We start from the raw sequence: 15,997 nt of genomic DNA, 5'->3' as shown, positions 1-15,997 counted from the left end.
ACCAGTCCAGAATTTTTTTTTTTTTTAAGATTTTTATTTATTTATTTGAGAGAGAGAGAGAATGAGAGGGAGGAGGGTCAGAGGGAGAAGCAGACTCCCTGCCGAGCAGGGAGCCCGATGCGGGACTCGATCCCGGGACTCCAGGATCATGACCCGAGCCGAAGGCAGTCGCTTAACCAACTGAGCCACCCAGGCGCCCAAGACCAGTCCAGAATTTGAAGAGCAACAGTCTCCATGGGGATTTGATTAAACTGATTAGATATAATATGGTACAGTAGTTCTTAAAGTGTGGTCCCAGGTTGGTCCCAGGTTTCCAGCAGCATCAGTATCACCTGGAAACCTGTGGGAAATGCAAGTTTTCAGACTCTCCCCTAGACCCACTGAGTCAGAAACTCCTGGGGTAGGCCCCAGAAACCTGCCTTCCATGTGATTCTGGCACATACTGAAGTTTGAGAACCACTGTTGTAGGAGATTGGACAGAGTTTGAGCCAAGAGATCTGAGGTCTAGTCCTAACTATAGTATGTCAGTCTACTTCCCTGCACCTCAGTTTCTTCATCGGTAAAATGAAGACATAGTCAGTGCCTTCAAAAACATAAATGCAGTTCTAGGCTGTCCTAGGAAAGGAAAGAGTCCAGATCCGTGTAATCAAGCACTAGTTTTATGCACACAGGAGTTCTGAGACGGGGCAGTTCAGGGGGGCTGATACAGCTGGGTCAAATGACAACTCTCAGACTCTTTCTCATCACACATTGTCTGCCATTTTTCTTTGCTATCCGGCCACTAAGCAAACATGTTTCTCACTCTATGTTCTACCGTTATTTTTACTCTGGAAAGGAAATCGCTGGCAAAATTTAGACATTATTTGTTTAGAGATTGTTTGAGATATGCCTCAGTGAGAATCATGACACCGCACAGTTGAGCAATCCAAGAATAAAACCTTGGCTTCCCCCTCCCCTGCCATGCTCTCTTCTGAATCATGGTCCCCCCACCCTGGATAGAGCAGCGGAACACAGAGAGTGCATCCTCAGGTATAGGATGCGAATCCCAGGGCACGTTTTCAGGCCCTGAGATACTGCCATTCCCAGAGCAGGGCTGTATCTCTACATCGCAGTCTGGGCCCACTCAGAAGTCCTGGAGAAACAATTATGACAGGTTGTTAAGCTGCCCTATGCCGACTGCCTGAACTCTCTGGATTGGCTGCCTCTTTCTTACGTGGTAATTGCTGTAAATGAAGAAGTTAGATAAGCAGTTCCGTGAAAAGTGGGGAGCCACGTTAGGGGTTTGGTCAAACCTAATGACGCCACACGAGCTTCCTGCTGTGAAGACACTGGATGCTTCAGGCTGCTGGAAGGCTTCAGAGCAGGCTCAAGAGACCGGACTATCTGGCTGGTTCTCGTGGACTCCTTTTAGCATTGACTTTGATGCCTCATTATCCCTTTGCAAAAGGACTCTCTTTCCTCCCCCCACCAGCCCCATGCAAAATTCACACGCCCTCCTCTGCCGCCCACCCTTTGAAGCTATTGTCTAAAAGCACATTAGAAACAGAAAAAAGGGACTTAATTTCAGAGCCTCACGTCCTGTAATGATAGGGCTTAGGTCAAAGCAGCAGCCAAGTGGGATATCCATTCTTGGGTTTGACTAAAAGGTGTGCTTATTTCAAAGAGCTGTCAGAGTATCAGTTGTCATTTAAAGAGAGATGCTGGGAAAGGAACTAAAGCAGAGCGAACCTGTTATGTGCGAGGTGTTCTGTGTGTGATCATCTCTTTCTCACAGCTACCCAGTCAGGTAAGTCCTTGATTCTGCCCCTCTCGTAGATGGATGGATGGGTTTAGAGAGACAGAGTTAATCTTCCCAAGGAATTAAGACCATCTGTCACTTACGAGCTAGGACGGGAACCCTGAGCGCTGGTTCATCTGACTCCAAGCTGCCGCCATCACCACGATAACACAGCTCAATACTCTCTCGTGATGTTGTCATTCTTATATAAGGGGCCTTCTCCAAGAAGCTGAAGTTGTTTCTACGGAGCTCACCCAAGAGAAAACACCATGAGTCATGTGGAGTGGAAGTATACTAGTTAAGGAACGATTTGCTCTTATAACAGATAAAAATGATAGTGGTAACACAATAGAAGGTTCTTTCTCGCTCACCTGAGGTCCTGCCAGAGGTGGGTGAGGGTGTTCAGCCACCCAAAGTGCCGTCTTTCCTCTTGACCTGCGACAGTCCCAGTTGCCCTGGTTGGCAGCATGTAGCAGGCCGAGCAGCCGATGGGGTGGGGGGCGGGCGGGGGTGGGGATCATATTGGAGGTTTCTATGGGCCAGGCCTGGAAACGGAATACATCACTTGTGCCCACATTGCATGGCACGAACTCAGCCGTATGACTCCAGCTGATTGCAGGGCAAGGCTGGGAAATTAGCCGTGTGCCGAGGGGGCAAGGGAAGTGGGCTTGGCAAGTAGGCAGCCATTCTCTGCCACAGGTGGGAGGAGGAGTGAGAGCTTGGGACGAGCAGACTCCAGAGTGACTGATGTGGACAGATGCTTACCTTGGGATGTCCGGTTGTTTTGGAATAAATTCACTCTTAGAATAACAATAGATGCCTGGGCCATTCCTCAAAAGCCTTTTGCTGTTTGCAGTAGATGACGGATGTCTAGAGAACACCCCCGACACAGCAGAGTTCAGTCGGGAATTCCAGTTGCACCAGCACCTCTTTGATCCAGAACATGACTATCCAGGCTTGGGCAAGTGGGTAAGTCCAATCTTAATGACTAGTAGATCTTACACTCTGATACTCTGAAGGTACTGACGGCAGGGATGAGCAATGTGGGTGGGGTGAGAGAAGAAAAATTGCTTGGAAGCTGATTTTTCAGGAATCTCTGGTTGAGAGGGAATTCAAGTAATTACCAAAACACATGCATGTCTAGGATGCAAGATACCAACCCATCCCAGGAGTCAGTGACCTAAGCCTGTCTCAGCAACTGAAGTCTCCAGAGACTTTGATTCTGGTCTCCTCCACAGCCTGTGTCACCACGGTTTCACAAAGGTCATACAGGAAGTATATGGGCTGCTTTTTGTTGTTGTTGTTGTTTTTTGGTAAAAAAGGATACTAAAAAAATTTGCAAATTCTCTCTCTAGACTGAGGGAGATGATCTCTGTGGGACCAAGGAAAAATGATGTCAGAAACTTAGAAACAGGGGCACCTGGGTGGCTCAGTCCGTTGAGCGTCCAACTCTTGGTTTCAGCTCAGGTCGTGATCTCAGGATGGTAAGATTGAGCCCTGCATCAGGCTCTGCGCTCAGCGTGGAGTCTGCTTGAGATTCTCTGCCTCTCCCACTCATGCTCTCTCTCTCTCTCTCTCTCTCTAAAATACGTAAATCTTAAAAAAAAAAAAAAAAGAAGAAGTTTAGAAACAGACATATGTAATTCTGCTCTATGGAAAGAGAAGAAAAATTCCAAAATGTGGAGCAGTGAACTTGCTGTCAGTACAAGGCAAGAATCTCTAACTGTCCATTAAAGAAATTGTAGGCACTTGGAAAGAAATCATCACCATTTGGCATATGCTTGTTAAAACCAAGGTTTGTCAATCTGACTGTACTCTTCTACTCGCCAGTGTTATTCATTTACTTGTCAGCTTGATGAGGGAAATGGAGTGACCATGGTGCATTTGGACCTCAGCAAAGTACTTGATGAGCTCTTTCATGATCTCCTCTTGGAATAGGTGGAGATATGCAGCCTCGGCAAGAGAACCTCACCAAAAGGGAGCTTGTGAAAGAGTCCATGTCCACAGGGAGAGAGACCGCACGTGGTATCCTGCATGTCTTGGCGCTATCCCACTCCACATCTTTAGAAATGTTTGTAATAGAAAATATAGAACACGTACTTATCAGCTTCTCAAAAGATGACGCAAAGTTAGAAGGGAGAGCACTGAATGACAAGAGTCGGGACTCAAGAAGATCCCAGCAGGCTCGGACAATGAGTCAAAGAAGATCACGACTGAATGGGGATATAGCTATGCTCCGGTGGTCGGGCCTATGCAATCAAATGCAAAAGCCCCGTGAGAAAAGTGGGAAAGTACTAAGAAGTGTTAATTCATGTGTAAGTTTCTGGTCAGTACATCTGTGGCAGGAGTGAATGAGCAGATATTCCTGCCTAAGCCTTTCTAGAGTTATCGGTCCCTGCTCAGTTAGTTCATTGCTGGCAGCTGATGTTGCTTCCGTCATTACTAGGGCCATCGTAGTCTTAGGACTAAAATCCCTCCCTTTCTTTAGACTGTTTTAGAGAGAGATGCCTCTCCTCATGATCACCACTTTCATTTTTCCATTACCTTGCTTTAACATTGCATTGAATTGATTCCCTCTATGCTTGACGTGGACACATTTCCCATCTTAAAACACCACAGCAGCTTTAATTTTGCTTCCTCCAAAATGCACTAATGCTATTTCTGTTCTTTTTCATAAGTGGTTCTGTTAGGGAGACTTGGTTTATGGAGCCATTCTGAAGCCTCTAGCAGAATTTAAACATGTTGAATTACATAGGCAAACATCTATAGGTTCTGGAATAGGAGACTGAACTCATGAAAGTCTTCTATAAAAGAGGTTATTCTGGTGGCATATGGAAGGATGGAATAGAGAAGGAACAGACTAAGGGCAAGAAAAAAATATATGAAGTAATTCCAGTTATGAAGGCCACGAATATAGTGGATTCAAGTGAACCTCACCAATGTGATGAGAACCTATGACATTTCAAAGGCAGCTGGGGAGCTGACTAGAACTGGTATATGGAGTAAATATAGCATGAGGAGGAAAGAAGAGCTATGCCAAGTTTACGGGAAATGGACGGCATAACTTTTCCTCTGAGGGGAGTTTTTAAAGGATAGAGTGAAGAAGAGAGGGAGGTAGGAGGGAAAAAGGGGAGCGGAGAAGGTGGGAAAGAGTAGGAGGTTACAGAGGAGCCCTGGGAAGGACTCCACAACAGAGGGGCAAAGTGTTGCCAAAGAAAAGCAAAGGCCAGGTTCAGCAAAGAACAAGTGGAAGATATGGAGCCTGCTTTGTTCCAGGCGCTGTGCTAGGTGCTCGATTTACAATTGTCTTCCAAACATGGGACTGGTCTTCCATGAGCTTACCACTTCGTGGTTGAGGTGAAATGCATGAAAACACAATGAACCCAACATAGCGCTGTCCAGTTTCATACTCTAGCTATCCCGTGAGCACCACGGCAAAGAGGGAAGAGAAGGGCAGAAGAATACCCAAGATGGAGGCCTTGCACCGAGTACGATGGTCCTCGAGGAAGTTGAAGGCACCCTGAAGAACTGGTAGGCTGGAAACGAGCAAAAGGAAGCAGGAGAGAGACTGAGGGTAGAGAGCCCTTTTGAGGAAGCAAGAAAGATGGAAACTTCTCTCTTGGGAACTTTCCTTGCCTTTTCTTGAAAACCTGGACAGATTACTATTACAGATCAGTGACCAGGAACAATGTGTACACACCTTTTATCATTTGTAATTATGTGTTTATTTAAACTTAAGTTTCTCTCGTTTATTTTCCCATTACCGCCTGGCAGTGAAACATGATTTTCTTGATTTTTTTTTTTTTTAAGAATTTATTTATTTGTCAGAGAGAGAGCGAGAGAGCACAAGCAGGGGGAGCAGCAGAGAGAGAGGGAGAAGCAGGCTCCCAGCTGAGCAAGGAGCCCAATGCAGGACTTGATCCCAGGACCCTGGGATCATGACCTGAGCTGAAGGCAGACGCTTAACTGACTAGGTGCCCCGATTTCCTTGATCTTCACTTGGAAGTGTGAATTGAGTACAGCAGTCTTCCTTATCCGAGGGGGATTTGTTCCAAAACCCCCCATGATTCCTGAAACTGCATAGTACCAAACCCTATGTATACTGTTTTTTCCTATACATACATGATAAAGGTGAATTTATAAATTAGGCACAGTAGGAAATAACAACAGTAATTAATAATAAAATAGAGCAATTATCACAAGACACTGGAATAAAAGTTATATGAATGTGGTCTCTCTCTCTCAAAATATCGTTATTGTACTTACACTACCCTTCTTGTGATGAGACGAAGTGGGGTGAATAACGTAGGCATTTGATGTAACAGTAAGTGACCATATGTCAGAAGAAGGATCATCTGCTTCCAGACCATGGTTGACCACCGGTAACTTAAAACCGTGGAAAGCAGAATCTCGGATAAGGGGGAACTGCTGTATGTCTTGCTTTTCTATGCTGGGGTTGAGAGGCCTTCCTCCCTGTTTATAGAGAACGATGGTTTCAAGCCTGTCCTAAGCTCAGCCGGATTGTAAGTTAACAAAGTAATGGTCTTGCACAAGAGAATGGCACACAACACCGTGATTCCTTATATGCTAATAACATTTGTCTGTTTTTGACATTAGCTGGAGCTCAGCTAGGTCTTTAGCAGTGATTCATATATTATAAATATCAGCGTCTGTCTTGTTTCCTGCATTACTTTCTCTTTGTTAATGCATCAAGACACATTTGTTAAATGCACATCACATGCCCTCAGGCCTTCTGTTAGATGACGGGAATGAAGATGAAGAGTCGTTGTATTTTATTATATGGTAGTAAATAGTAATATTTATTGAGCACCTACTGTGTGCCAGATATTGTGCTAAAAACTGTATGTGAATTATCTCATTCGATCTGCCCATCCCGATCACTCCCATTTTACAGATGAGAAAATCCAGGCTTAGGGGGTGTTGGGTAGCCTGCCCAACACCACAGAGCTGATGATCAGCAGAGCTGGGATTTGAACTGGACCATCTGACTCCAGGAGTTCTTTAAAAACAGATTCCTTATCGTTTCGTGGCTCATGGCTCATAATGCGTCCTGTACAGGGGTCTCATCGAGTCCTGTCTAGGACTGGCTGCCTTTTGGACAGTGTGTGTGCCCCCAGCGTCGAGTGGCTATACCCACAGGCTGGCCACCATAGGTATCGGTCGCCCCCTCCTTCACACAGTAATTGCTCACTGCTACTCAGGAAAAAGTTCTCTCAAAAAGCAAATGTTTCTCTTTTCCAAGTGCTTTTCATATCTTTTCATCAGCCCGTTTGGGGTGAGTAGGGTCTCTTTCTTCCCCGGAAGCAGCTGATCACAGCCAGAGCCTGAGCCAAGAAAGAAATGGGGCAACAAGGACCCTCTCTGCCTTTCTTTGTCTTTCAGGACCTTGACCCCGCTAAAGAGTCACTTGGGGTTTGCCTCATGTTTCCGTGTGATTAGCCTTGAGTTATGCCTTTCTGAGATGTTCCTCTTACTGTTGACATCAGGACACATGTGATGCCACTTTGTCCCAGATTTGGTATTGACCTGGTCAAAGTGATGTCGGCCAGTTTTCTCAAGTGTAAAATTACTGTTTTTTTCCCTTTGAAATTAATAATCTGTGGGGAGATACTTTCAGACTGTATACATGTTCTGTCCCCATTGAACTTGAGCCAACAATTTTAGTCTCCTTTGATGATACTCGCCAGAATCAATAACTATGGTAGTTGTCAAATGGTGATTTTCAACTCTCTTACTCATTCTACATTTATTGGCTGGCATTCTACTCTAAGCAAGGGTCTCCCCTCTTCCCCCATTTATTCATTTATGTATTTAAAAACTGGTTTATTTGATGGTTTGTAGATTCTTATTATTACTTATTTTGGTGTTTAAACTGTCCTAGATTTAGCCAGTGGGAGTCTCCAAGCTGGCTTCTCTGTCCTTTTGACATGACTCACCACTTTCTGAGCACGTTCCTCCCTTATGGCACAATTAGATATTCCAGCTTCATTGATCCTCGTACTTTCCCTGCCCTGGCCCTGGAATCAGACATTCTCCGAGAAGTCTCCCTGGTTCCATTTAGGAATGAAATTTGAAACCAAGATCTGGGCAGTTGTCCAAAATCTTGATGGCACAGTGGAAAGCCCTTTTTGTGAACTTGAACCTGCTACTCACATGGAAAACAGGCTCACCACTCCCCCATCCCCACCCCATCTACAAGGAATGGGTGTCAGGGGAGGGGGGGCTGCTTTCTTCTGGTTCCTTTCATATACTTCTCTTACCCTGTACCTAACAATCCTTGCCTTTAAATCCATTCAATAGCAGAGCTAGTCAGGAGTGCCCCAGCCCCTTTCATGCAGGTGTGGGAAAGCATCATCCGGCTAATCCTAAACCTGGGTCTTAGGCAAACCCAGGGACCATCTCTGAGAGGAAGACTTGCTAGACTTTTTGCACTTCTTTTTGAATGAAGGCTGTTCATTGGTATCATCTGCCCCACAACCTTCTAAAGGAGATGAAGGACAACGATGCCGCCTTCACCCTGCTGGTGGCGCAGTGGAGCTCTGCCGCGGCGGAGGGGCTGCCCCACCCATCCTTCAGGCTCCAGGCCCCGTGCCCTCCCACCCATTCAGGCGGCGGACCCTGACGATGCACATGAAGAGCCTCTGTCCTGGCCCCCCATCTCCCAACCCCCTTCCCCAGCGTCGGCACAAGCTCCCAGACGTTCTCTGCGCAGCAAGAGTTGTTACATCCACGGAGAGGCAACTGCAGACGACAAGAATGAGCCTCACGGCGATGTGCTCATTCTTCGAGGGTGTGGTCTGCACGTCTGCCTTTCCTCCCTTCCAATATTAGATTGACCAGTTCCCCAAGTGAGCGGGGGGCCGAGGCTGCGGCCAGTACCGGCCTTTGCGGCCGCGGAGGCCCCTTCACTCCCCGGCGCGGGTCTCCCTGCATAGTTGAGGTTCGGGCAAGAGATAACGCATGGTAAATAGCGGGTGGGGTAGATTTTAATGAACATGAAAATTATGAAGCTCATTCTTGGCATTTGTCATTTTCGTTTCCAAATCTACCATTAAAAAAAAAAAGTCTCTATATCCAAACAATTCAGAGGATAAAAGCGTTGTATAAACTTGTTCCTTAACAGAACGGTCATCTCTTTAAAAAACAAAAACAAAAACAAAAACAAAAAACAGTGTCAGTATATTTTGTTTAGAGTAAGATGAATCATCTCTTTTATACATTATTTCCCTTTTGATGAAAAAAAAGAATAAAAAGCCAACACAAATATGTCCCCCCAATGCCCCTTCTCCCGTTCTGCCTTCAGATTAAGTGTTCTGTCATCTATAATCTCAGTAGAAGAGAAATCTGCGGAGCATGTGTCCGATATTCTAGAGCTCATTTAAGTCCACTATGTGTTTGAAATACAGCAATATGTGGAAACACTTATACAAACTGTGGTAACAGAGCCCGTTTTTTTTTTTTTTCCCCCAACATAGCTTTCCTTCTGCCAAGATGTTTTTTGGCAGTTTTTAAAAGGTTCACTCTATTAAAAATGTTATAGACCAAATGGTTTTCCGATTGTCTTGACTGGGGGCACACACTGACCGAAACCACAGGAGGAAAGGTCGCAGAAGTCAGAAGGTCTCGTTTATTGACATAGAGGATTGTTATTAATAGTCAGACACTCCTCTAGAGAACTGTTTATGTGTAAAGCTCATAAAAAGGGAGTTGGGTACAAAAGTAAAACGAGATAAAACTTTGTTTTAAACAAAGGCTGTTCAAAGTGAGGAGCCGAGTTTCCAGTGCCCCGTGTGTTTTAGAATGTCGTATTTTCCTGTTTATATGATTGTTGGTGACACTGGGGTGCCTCGGGGCATTGCAGAGAACTTTATTAAAAGCTACACAACCACCAGCTTTTCTCTTGTGGTCTATCTTTCTGACACGACATTCCTTTCATCTAGCTTTGTTTCCAAAATATGTGTATGCAAATATCCAGGGGGACACACCAAGTATTGCTTCTAAAATAGATGCTCACCAAATTTGATCCATACTTGTGCATTTGTGTTTTCTTTTTCTCCCCATTCTAGAACAAGAAACTCCTTTATGAGAAGATGAAGGGAGGACAGACACGAAGGCGGAGGGTAACGTGTGGTGGACTGGGCTGTTGGTGGGACGCCTGGAGCTTTCTGAGTGTAACTCACCCTCCGTTGTCGGAAAATAGCCGAAGCCTCTCACGTGCCATCCTGGGAGGGCACGACTGGGGTCCCGGGGAACAAGGGCCATGCCATCGGTTCCTGCGATGGTTTGCCCACGATTTAGCGCATGGTTCTTAGCGGAGCCCCTCTTGGTGGTGATCCAGCCACCTCCACCGCATTCGCGAAATGTGCATTGCATCCCTGCTCTGGGTGTGGGAATTCAGGGAGCGCACGAGGGTGTCTTTCCTCAGAGGGGCTCTAGGCCACTGGGGGCAACTGCTCACACATTTGCACCAATTATCTAAAAACACAAGACAGGAACAAGGAAGTGCTTGCTGAACTGCAAGCTCCAGGCAGTAATTTTGAAGGAATGTAGGGGTAAAAGATGAGATGACCAAACCTCATTCCTCCTACATACCTTTTTCTTCGCCTAGCCAACCTGATGTACAATCCACTAGATCTGTTGTATTTGTCTGCTGGCGGGTGAATTTGCTGGCAGGCTTAGGTATTTACCATCTCAGGGCGGCCTGGGGTGGCACGTTGGTCTGGGGGTCATGCATGGAGCCGCTGCGGTGTTCCCTCTTGTAAAGCTGAATGTCAAGTTTGCTCTGAGTTTCCAGTGCATTTTATGGCCCCGAGGCTGAATCAGTGATCAGTGTCTGTTCTGATAATCCATGGGTGCCCTCGTGGACAGAAGTGCCTGGCGCCCTGCCTTCTTTTTCTGATCAGGTGGAGGAGAAAGTTCAAGTCCTGTTCTTCCGCAGCGTAGTGCTGCCAGAGAGTAACCACGTTAGTTAGATGTACAAACCAAACCGTATACCCAAGGCCACTGACTGTTTATTTAGAACGGCAGGTGCCTGGATCCTGGCAACATCTGGGAACCTGGACAGTGGTAGTTGCAGCCGGCCTGCATGGTTCTGCCGAATCCGGTCAGGGTGCTCGAGGAGGTGTCGATTTTCTGGATGCAGCATTAATTGACGGGCCCCCGCGACAGAAAGTTCCAAGCTCCTGTGCTGCCTAACAAGATACAAATGATGCGTGGCCAGTTTTCTATTGAGAAGCAAAGTTGTCTGGAAACAGATCTTCTTCCGGAGAGTTCACAGGGTCATTAGGGCTTTTTTAGGGGGGCAATTACAGTTTCCGATGGCAAATGGTGGCAGAAAGGGTCTGAAGGGTGTAATGTGGTCTTGAGAAAACATGAAGAAATTCTATTTCAGGAGCTCACAATACACATAATTTACCAGTAAGACGGCTTGAATATCTCCTTGTGGCACAACAAGAACATTTCCAAATAAGACCAATGACGGACCCCAGATGAATAACTTAGCATGAAGCTTTAATTGTCTCTATTTCCTGGCTCACCATTCCTTCTGCCCTGACTTGGTTAATGACCGTGGGTCAGGATTCAGGTCATTTTTCCATGAGACCCGTGATTACCAAAACTCAGAATTCTGGCTAGGACACATGTTATAAAGGATTGTACTTTGGCCTCAACTTCCTCCACATAGGAAAGGCTTAGAATTTATGAAAATAAGGGTCATTTTGACCCAGTGGTATCAAGTTCTTCCTCTTCTCAGACAGCTACAAAAACTCATGGTCATGCCATAAATCCTGGCCTTCTCAGGACTGCAGAGGAAACAGAACTTGCTTCAGGTGAGGCTTCCACTTAATTGAAGACTTTACTCACCTCCTCAAGTGCCCCAATCACCAAGGCTGTCTCCAGCGGAGCTCAGTACCTGCTGTGGATTTCCAGAGGACATCAAAAGCAGGAATCTGATCCCAGTGTTTCTTCCAGTTATGAAATGGAAAAAATGTTCTCTCTGTAACCTAGCCAGTCTCTCTCACGCAGGAGAGAAGAGAAATATATAAGTGCCTTGAGTTTTTCAGAGGATAATTAAAACCAAGTATCATACTATTATTCCTCTTATGTATAGGATTCAATACTAATGAACATTTATCAAAAAAAGTTCAAGTGATTGTTCCCTCTGCTTCCTCGTTAATTTACTTCCCCTGCCCTCCAATATTTGTCATTTTCTGAGTCTGGGCAGAAGGACTTGCTCCTGTGAAAGTCCCTTTACCAAGACGGATCCTGCCTGGAGTTACAACAGGCTCCTAGGTGGTTTTTATGTAACTTTCTGTATTCGATCAAATCCAATTGAATTCTGAGTTGCTTCATGAGTAAAAGGTCGATTTCCCTTTAAATGATCACCTTTGCAAACTATAACTGTTAAGATGTATCTTGTCAATATTTGAAATCTACTGTTTATCTTATTTAAAGGGTTTATCAACATTTTATTCCCATACTTGGTAAGTATGAAAATCTCATACCCTTTTTAATGTCTTAGAATTTTCAGAATAAATATTATTACTAAAAAACAACGAAGGTATTTATGGTATTGAGTACACTTTTTCAGTCTACACTTGCTTCACTTACCCAGAGATTCTAACATGACTCTCTGGAGTAAGCCAGGCCATTCTAGTGGACATTCTCTGATATAAAAAGTATTTTCGTTATTCTAAGTATTTTAAGGATGCCTTCCCAGCAAAGTGCTGTGTTTTTGTGACATGTCCCTTTTCAGATATGAAGGCATCGCACACTTTGTAATTCTCAGCTTGTTTGTAATGCATTTTTGCTGGATGAGTAGGGCCTTTCATGATTCATGCTTTCAGCTGTGAGAATGTGGAAGGACATTTACAAACACTAAAGTTAGGGTCCATTTCTTTTGGAGAACGACCTGCTCACCCTTCAAAAGAGCCAAGGCAGACAGTGTCCCCTTGGCGAGAGAGACCCACCTGTGAACTGCCACCCTTCATTCACGGGGACTTGGGATTGCTGATCATTTGTAACTATAGCTTCTTCCTTTTATTTTTGTTCAGTTACCGGAAGGTGACTTCAATAAACAAATAGCTTCCAAAACTTTTGAAATTTTTTCTGCTTGCTAAATACTGTGTTGTAAAGCTCCAATTACTAGTTCAAATCCAAACCTCAAAAAATAGGTATGTATTAGAGAAGGACTGGAAAAACCTTGACTCATTCAGAGGAGCAACAGATGAAAGATTTCAGACTACGAAGTCTTGAGTAAAAAATAAAGGCACCGGGGCGCCTGGGTGGCTCAGTCGGTTAGGCGTCTGCCTTCGGCTTGGGTAGTGGTCCCAGGGTCCTGGGATCGAGCCCCACGTCGGGCTTCCTGCTCTGCGGGGTGTCTGCTTCTCCCTCTCCCTCTGCCTGCCGCTCTGCCTACTTGTGCTCTCTCTCTGTCAAATAAATGAATAAAATGTTAAAAAAAAAAAAAAGGCACCTTGTGTGTAGCTTAGTTCTTTTCTTTAGCTTTTGAACTTGAGTGAGGGAAGAATTCTAGGGCCGCTAATGGATCCTCTTGAGGTAGAAGCCTGGCATGGAACCAGTACAGCAACAGGATGTCCTATGACCAGTCTGCAGATGCTAATTCCCGCTTGGTCCTGCTCTGTCGTCTTCTTTAGAACATTCTTATAATGTGATGCATTTCCTATGCTCTCTCCCACTAAATAAAGCCATAGAATAATAATGTTATTTCGTATGGGGCTTGATACCTAAGTTAGTAGTGAGAACTTACTAGCTGGCTCACTCTAAATCTTTGTACCAAAAAGCAGGCGGGAGACATAGTGCATCTGATAAAGAACTCTTTGGTTGCGTGAAAGACACAATTAGACACATCTGTCAGTCAGACGCCCAGGTATTGAAGATGCACTGGAGTAATCATTTGGTAGGTGGTACGTACCACTGTTACCTTGTTCTTATTTTTATTTTTTTATTTTTATTTTTTAAAGATTTTATTTATTTGACAGAGAGAGACACAGTGAGAGAGGGAACACAAGCAGGGGGAGTGGGAGAGGGAGAAGCAGGCTTCCCGCTGAGCAGGGAGCCTGACATGGGGCTTGATCCCAGGACCCTGGGATCATGACCTGAGCCGAAGGCTGACGCTTAACGACTGAGCCACCCAGGCACCCCTTGTTTTTAAACCCAATAGGGCCAGAAGCAATTCTCACTCACGTCTTTTGCGAGATGTCTGTATCTGATGTTCAGGTATAATACCAAACCATATTTTTTTCAGAGTGTCAATCCGTATCTACAAGGACAGAGACTGGACAATGTGGTCGCCAAGAAGTCGGTCCCCCATTTTTCAGATGAGGATAAGGACCCAGAATAAAGTGAAGATGCCGGGTAGGAACCCACACCACCCGTTAGGCCTCAGTACTGCTTATGCGCACGTGTGATTAGAGCCCCTGTGAATGGCAGCATGTTTCTAATTTAGACGAGTACGGATGAAAAGCAGCTGTATTTTAATACTGCATTGTCCTTCACACTGACAGCTCTGCTCTCTACTACTTTTTTCTTTTTAAACATGGATCTGCGATGAACATTAAAATTAAAGTGTATATATCAACAACAGCAAAAAGCAAGACTATGAATGAAATGTCCTCAGATTTCTTGCAGTTTAAAATGGTGTTTCGGGCTGCACTCTTTTGGCAAAGTCTGTGAAAAGCTGGCATTTGATTTTGATTATGTAGTTCACCCGGCCCTTGGGCGTTGTTACACATCAGTAAAGAAGACTGTACTCAAGAGGAGGAACGGACACATTTCACTTGGCTACATCTTAATAAATGTGTATGCAAGCACTGGTGTGTGAAGCTTTTTTATTTAGATCATTATAAAAACAATTTATTTGCTTACTAGAACAAACTCACAAATATGATCTTACCCGATCTTAACACTAATACAGTGAAGTAAACGGGGGCTGGCACCATATCTCCATTTTACAAATGGCGGGACCGAGACCCCTGGCTTCCATGAAAAGCTGGAACTGGTACTGTCAGTACCTGGTGACCGAAGTCTTTGACTTTGAGTTATTGTGTTTATTCAGCAAATACCGGGTTTCTGCCCCGTGCCAGGCATAGGGCTGTGCTCTGTGGGCGCATCGGGGACTCAGGCTGACACCACCAAGGTCCCCAGGCAGCGGAGCCTACAATCCGGGTCACAAAGCAGCTCTCAGTGAGCAGAGAGTAGGTCAGTCACCTCCCCTCTGCTTTTAAAGGGTGGAGCGGCAGGTGCAGGCGCGCGCTCCCCAGCCTGTTTTTTGTTTTTTGTTTTTTTTAAAGATTATTTATTTATTTGAGAGAGAGAGAAAGAGCACAAGCAGAAGGAGAAGCAGGCTCCCCGCTGAGCAGGGAGCCCGATGTGGGACTCGATTCCAGGACCCTGGGATCACGACCTGAGCCAAAGGCAGACGCTTAACTACTGAGCCACCCAGGCGCCCCTCCCCAGGCTGTTTCTGAAAAGGTGTGCAGTTTTCACTCAGCGGAGTCCTCCCAAGTCAGAAAGCCAATTCAGAAGAAGGCTGGCAGGATTCTGCGCACTGGTGAGATCATTCCCGTGTGCTCCAGCACTCTTCACTGTAAAGAAGTTACACGAGTTGCAGGCTTTGATATCACTGGCCTCAACTTCCTGGTCTATGAGAGGGAGACCGCAGTGAGAAGGCACCGAGGGAGGAAGATGGATTGTTCTTGGTTTTAATTTTAATGAGCGCACATTAAGTCTAAATGTCAGCGATTTATGGAATAGAAACAGCCTGACCGTCTTCAGTTAACGTGTGAGTCTGTTACGATCAATTATAGAAATCAAGAAAGGCATTGGCACCTTTTTCGTAGCAGGAGACAGTTTTTCTAGAGAGCTCCTGCAGGCAGTTTCCCCACATTTCACAGCAGGATTTCCGAAGCACCCTGGCCACCTGAGTCCCAAAGATCATTCCCGCGTATCCTAGAGCCCTGCAGAGCTGGGTGGGCTTACCCCATGAATCTTGCGTTTTGTTGGCTTTTAGTTACTTTTCATACCAGTTTTAACTCTCGTAGAAAAACCAAAGGATATCTCTTTTTCTGAGATTGGACAGAAGGAAGGGAAAATGGCTAAAAGCAGATGTTTTGAGGTCATGAAGAAAGAAGTGTAGGTGAAGCAGGGAGGAAGTAAGGTCACTGGGCCTGTGTTTAGCCC

At 45.3% G+C, this 15,997-nt stretch overlaps 1 protein-coding gene across 1 annotated transcript in view; it reads left to right on the top strand.

Moving 5' to 3' along the window:
• The window catches only part of LOC110585261 (neuroendocrine protein 7B2), a 55,425-nt gene extending 41,074 nt beyond the window's left edge, over window positions 1-14,351 (top strand). The window contains exons 4-6 of the mRNA XM_021695473.1: window positions 2,634-2,746; window positions 9,865-9,918; window positions 14,064-14,351. Coding sequence (XP_021551148.1) covers window positions 2,634-2,746; window positions 9,865-9,918; window positions 14,064-14,159 — 263 coding nt within the window. The 3' untranslated portion in view covers window positions 14,160-14,351. The remainder of the gene's footprint in view (window positions 1-2,633; window positions 2,747-9,864; window positions 9,919-14,063) is intronic.
• Window positions 14,352-15,997: the final 1,646 nt, after the last annotated feature.

This window comes from Neomonachus schauinslandi, chromosome 9 (assembly GCF_002201575.2).
Source record: "Neomonachus schauinslandi chromosome 9, ASM220157v2, whole genome shotgun sequence".
In the NCBI taxonomy this organism is placed as follows: Eukaryota; Metazoa; Chordata; class Mammalia; order Carnivora; family Phocidae; genus Neomonachus; species Neomonachus schauinslandi.
Note: the sequence above shows the minus strand (reverse complement) of the source record. Positions and strands in the feature narration are given on the sequence as shown.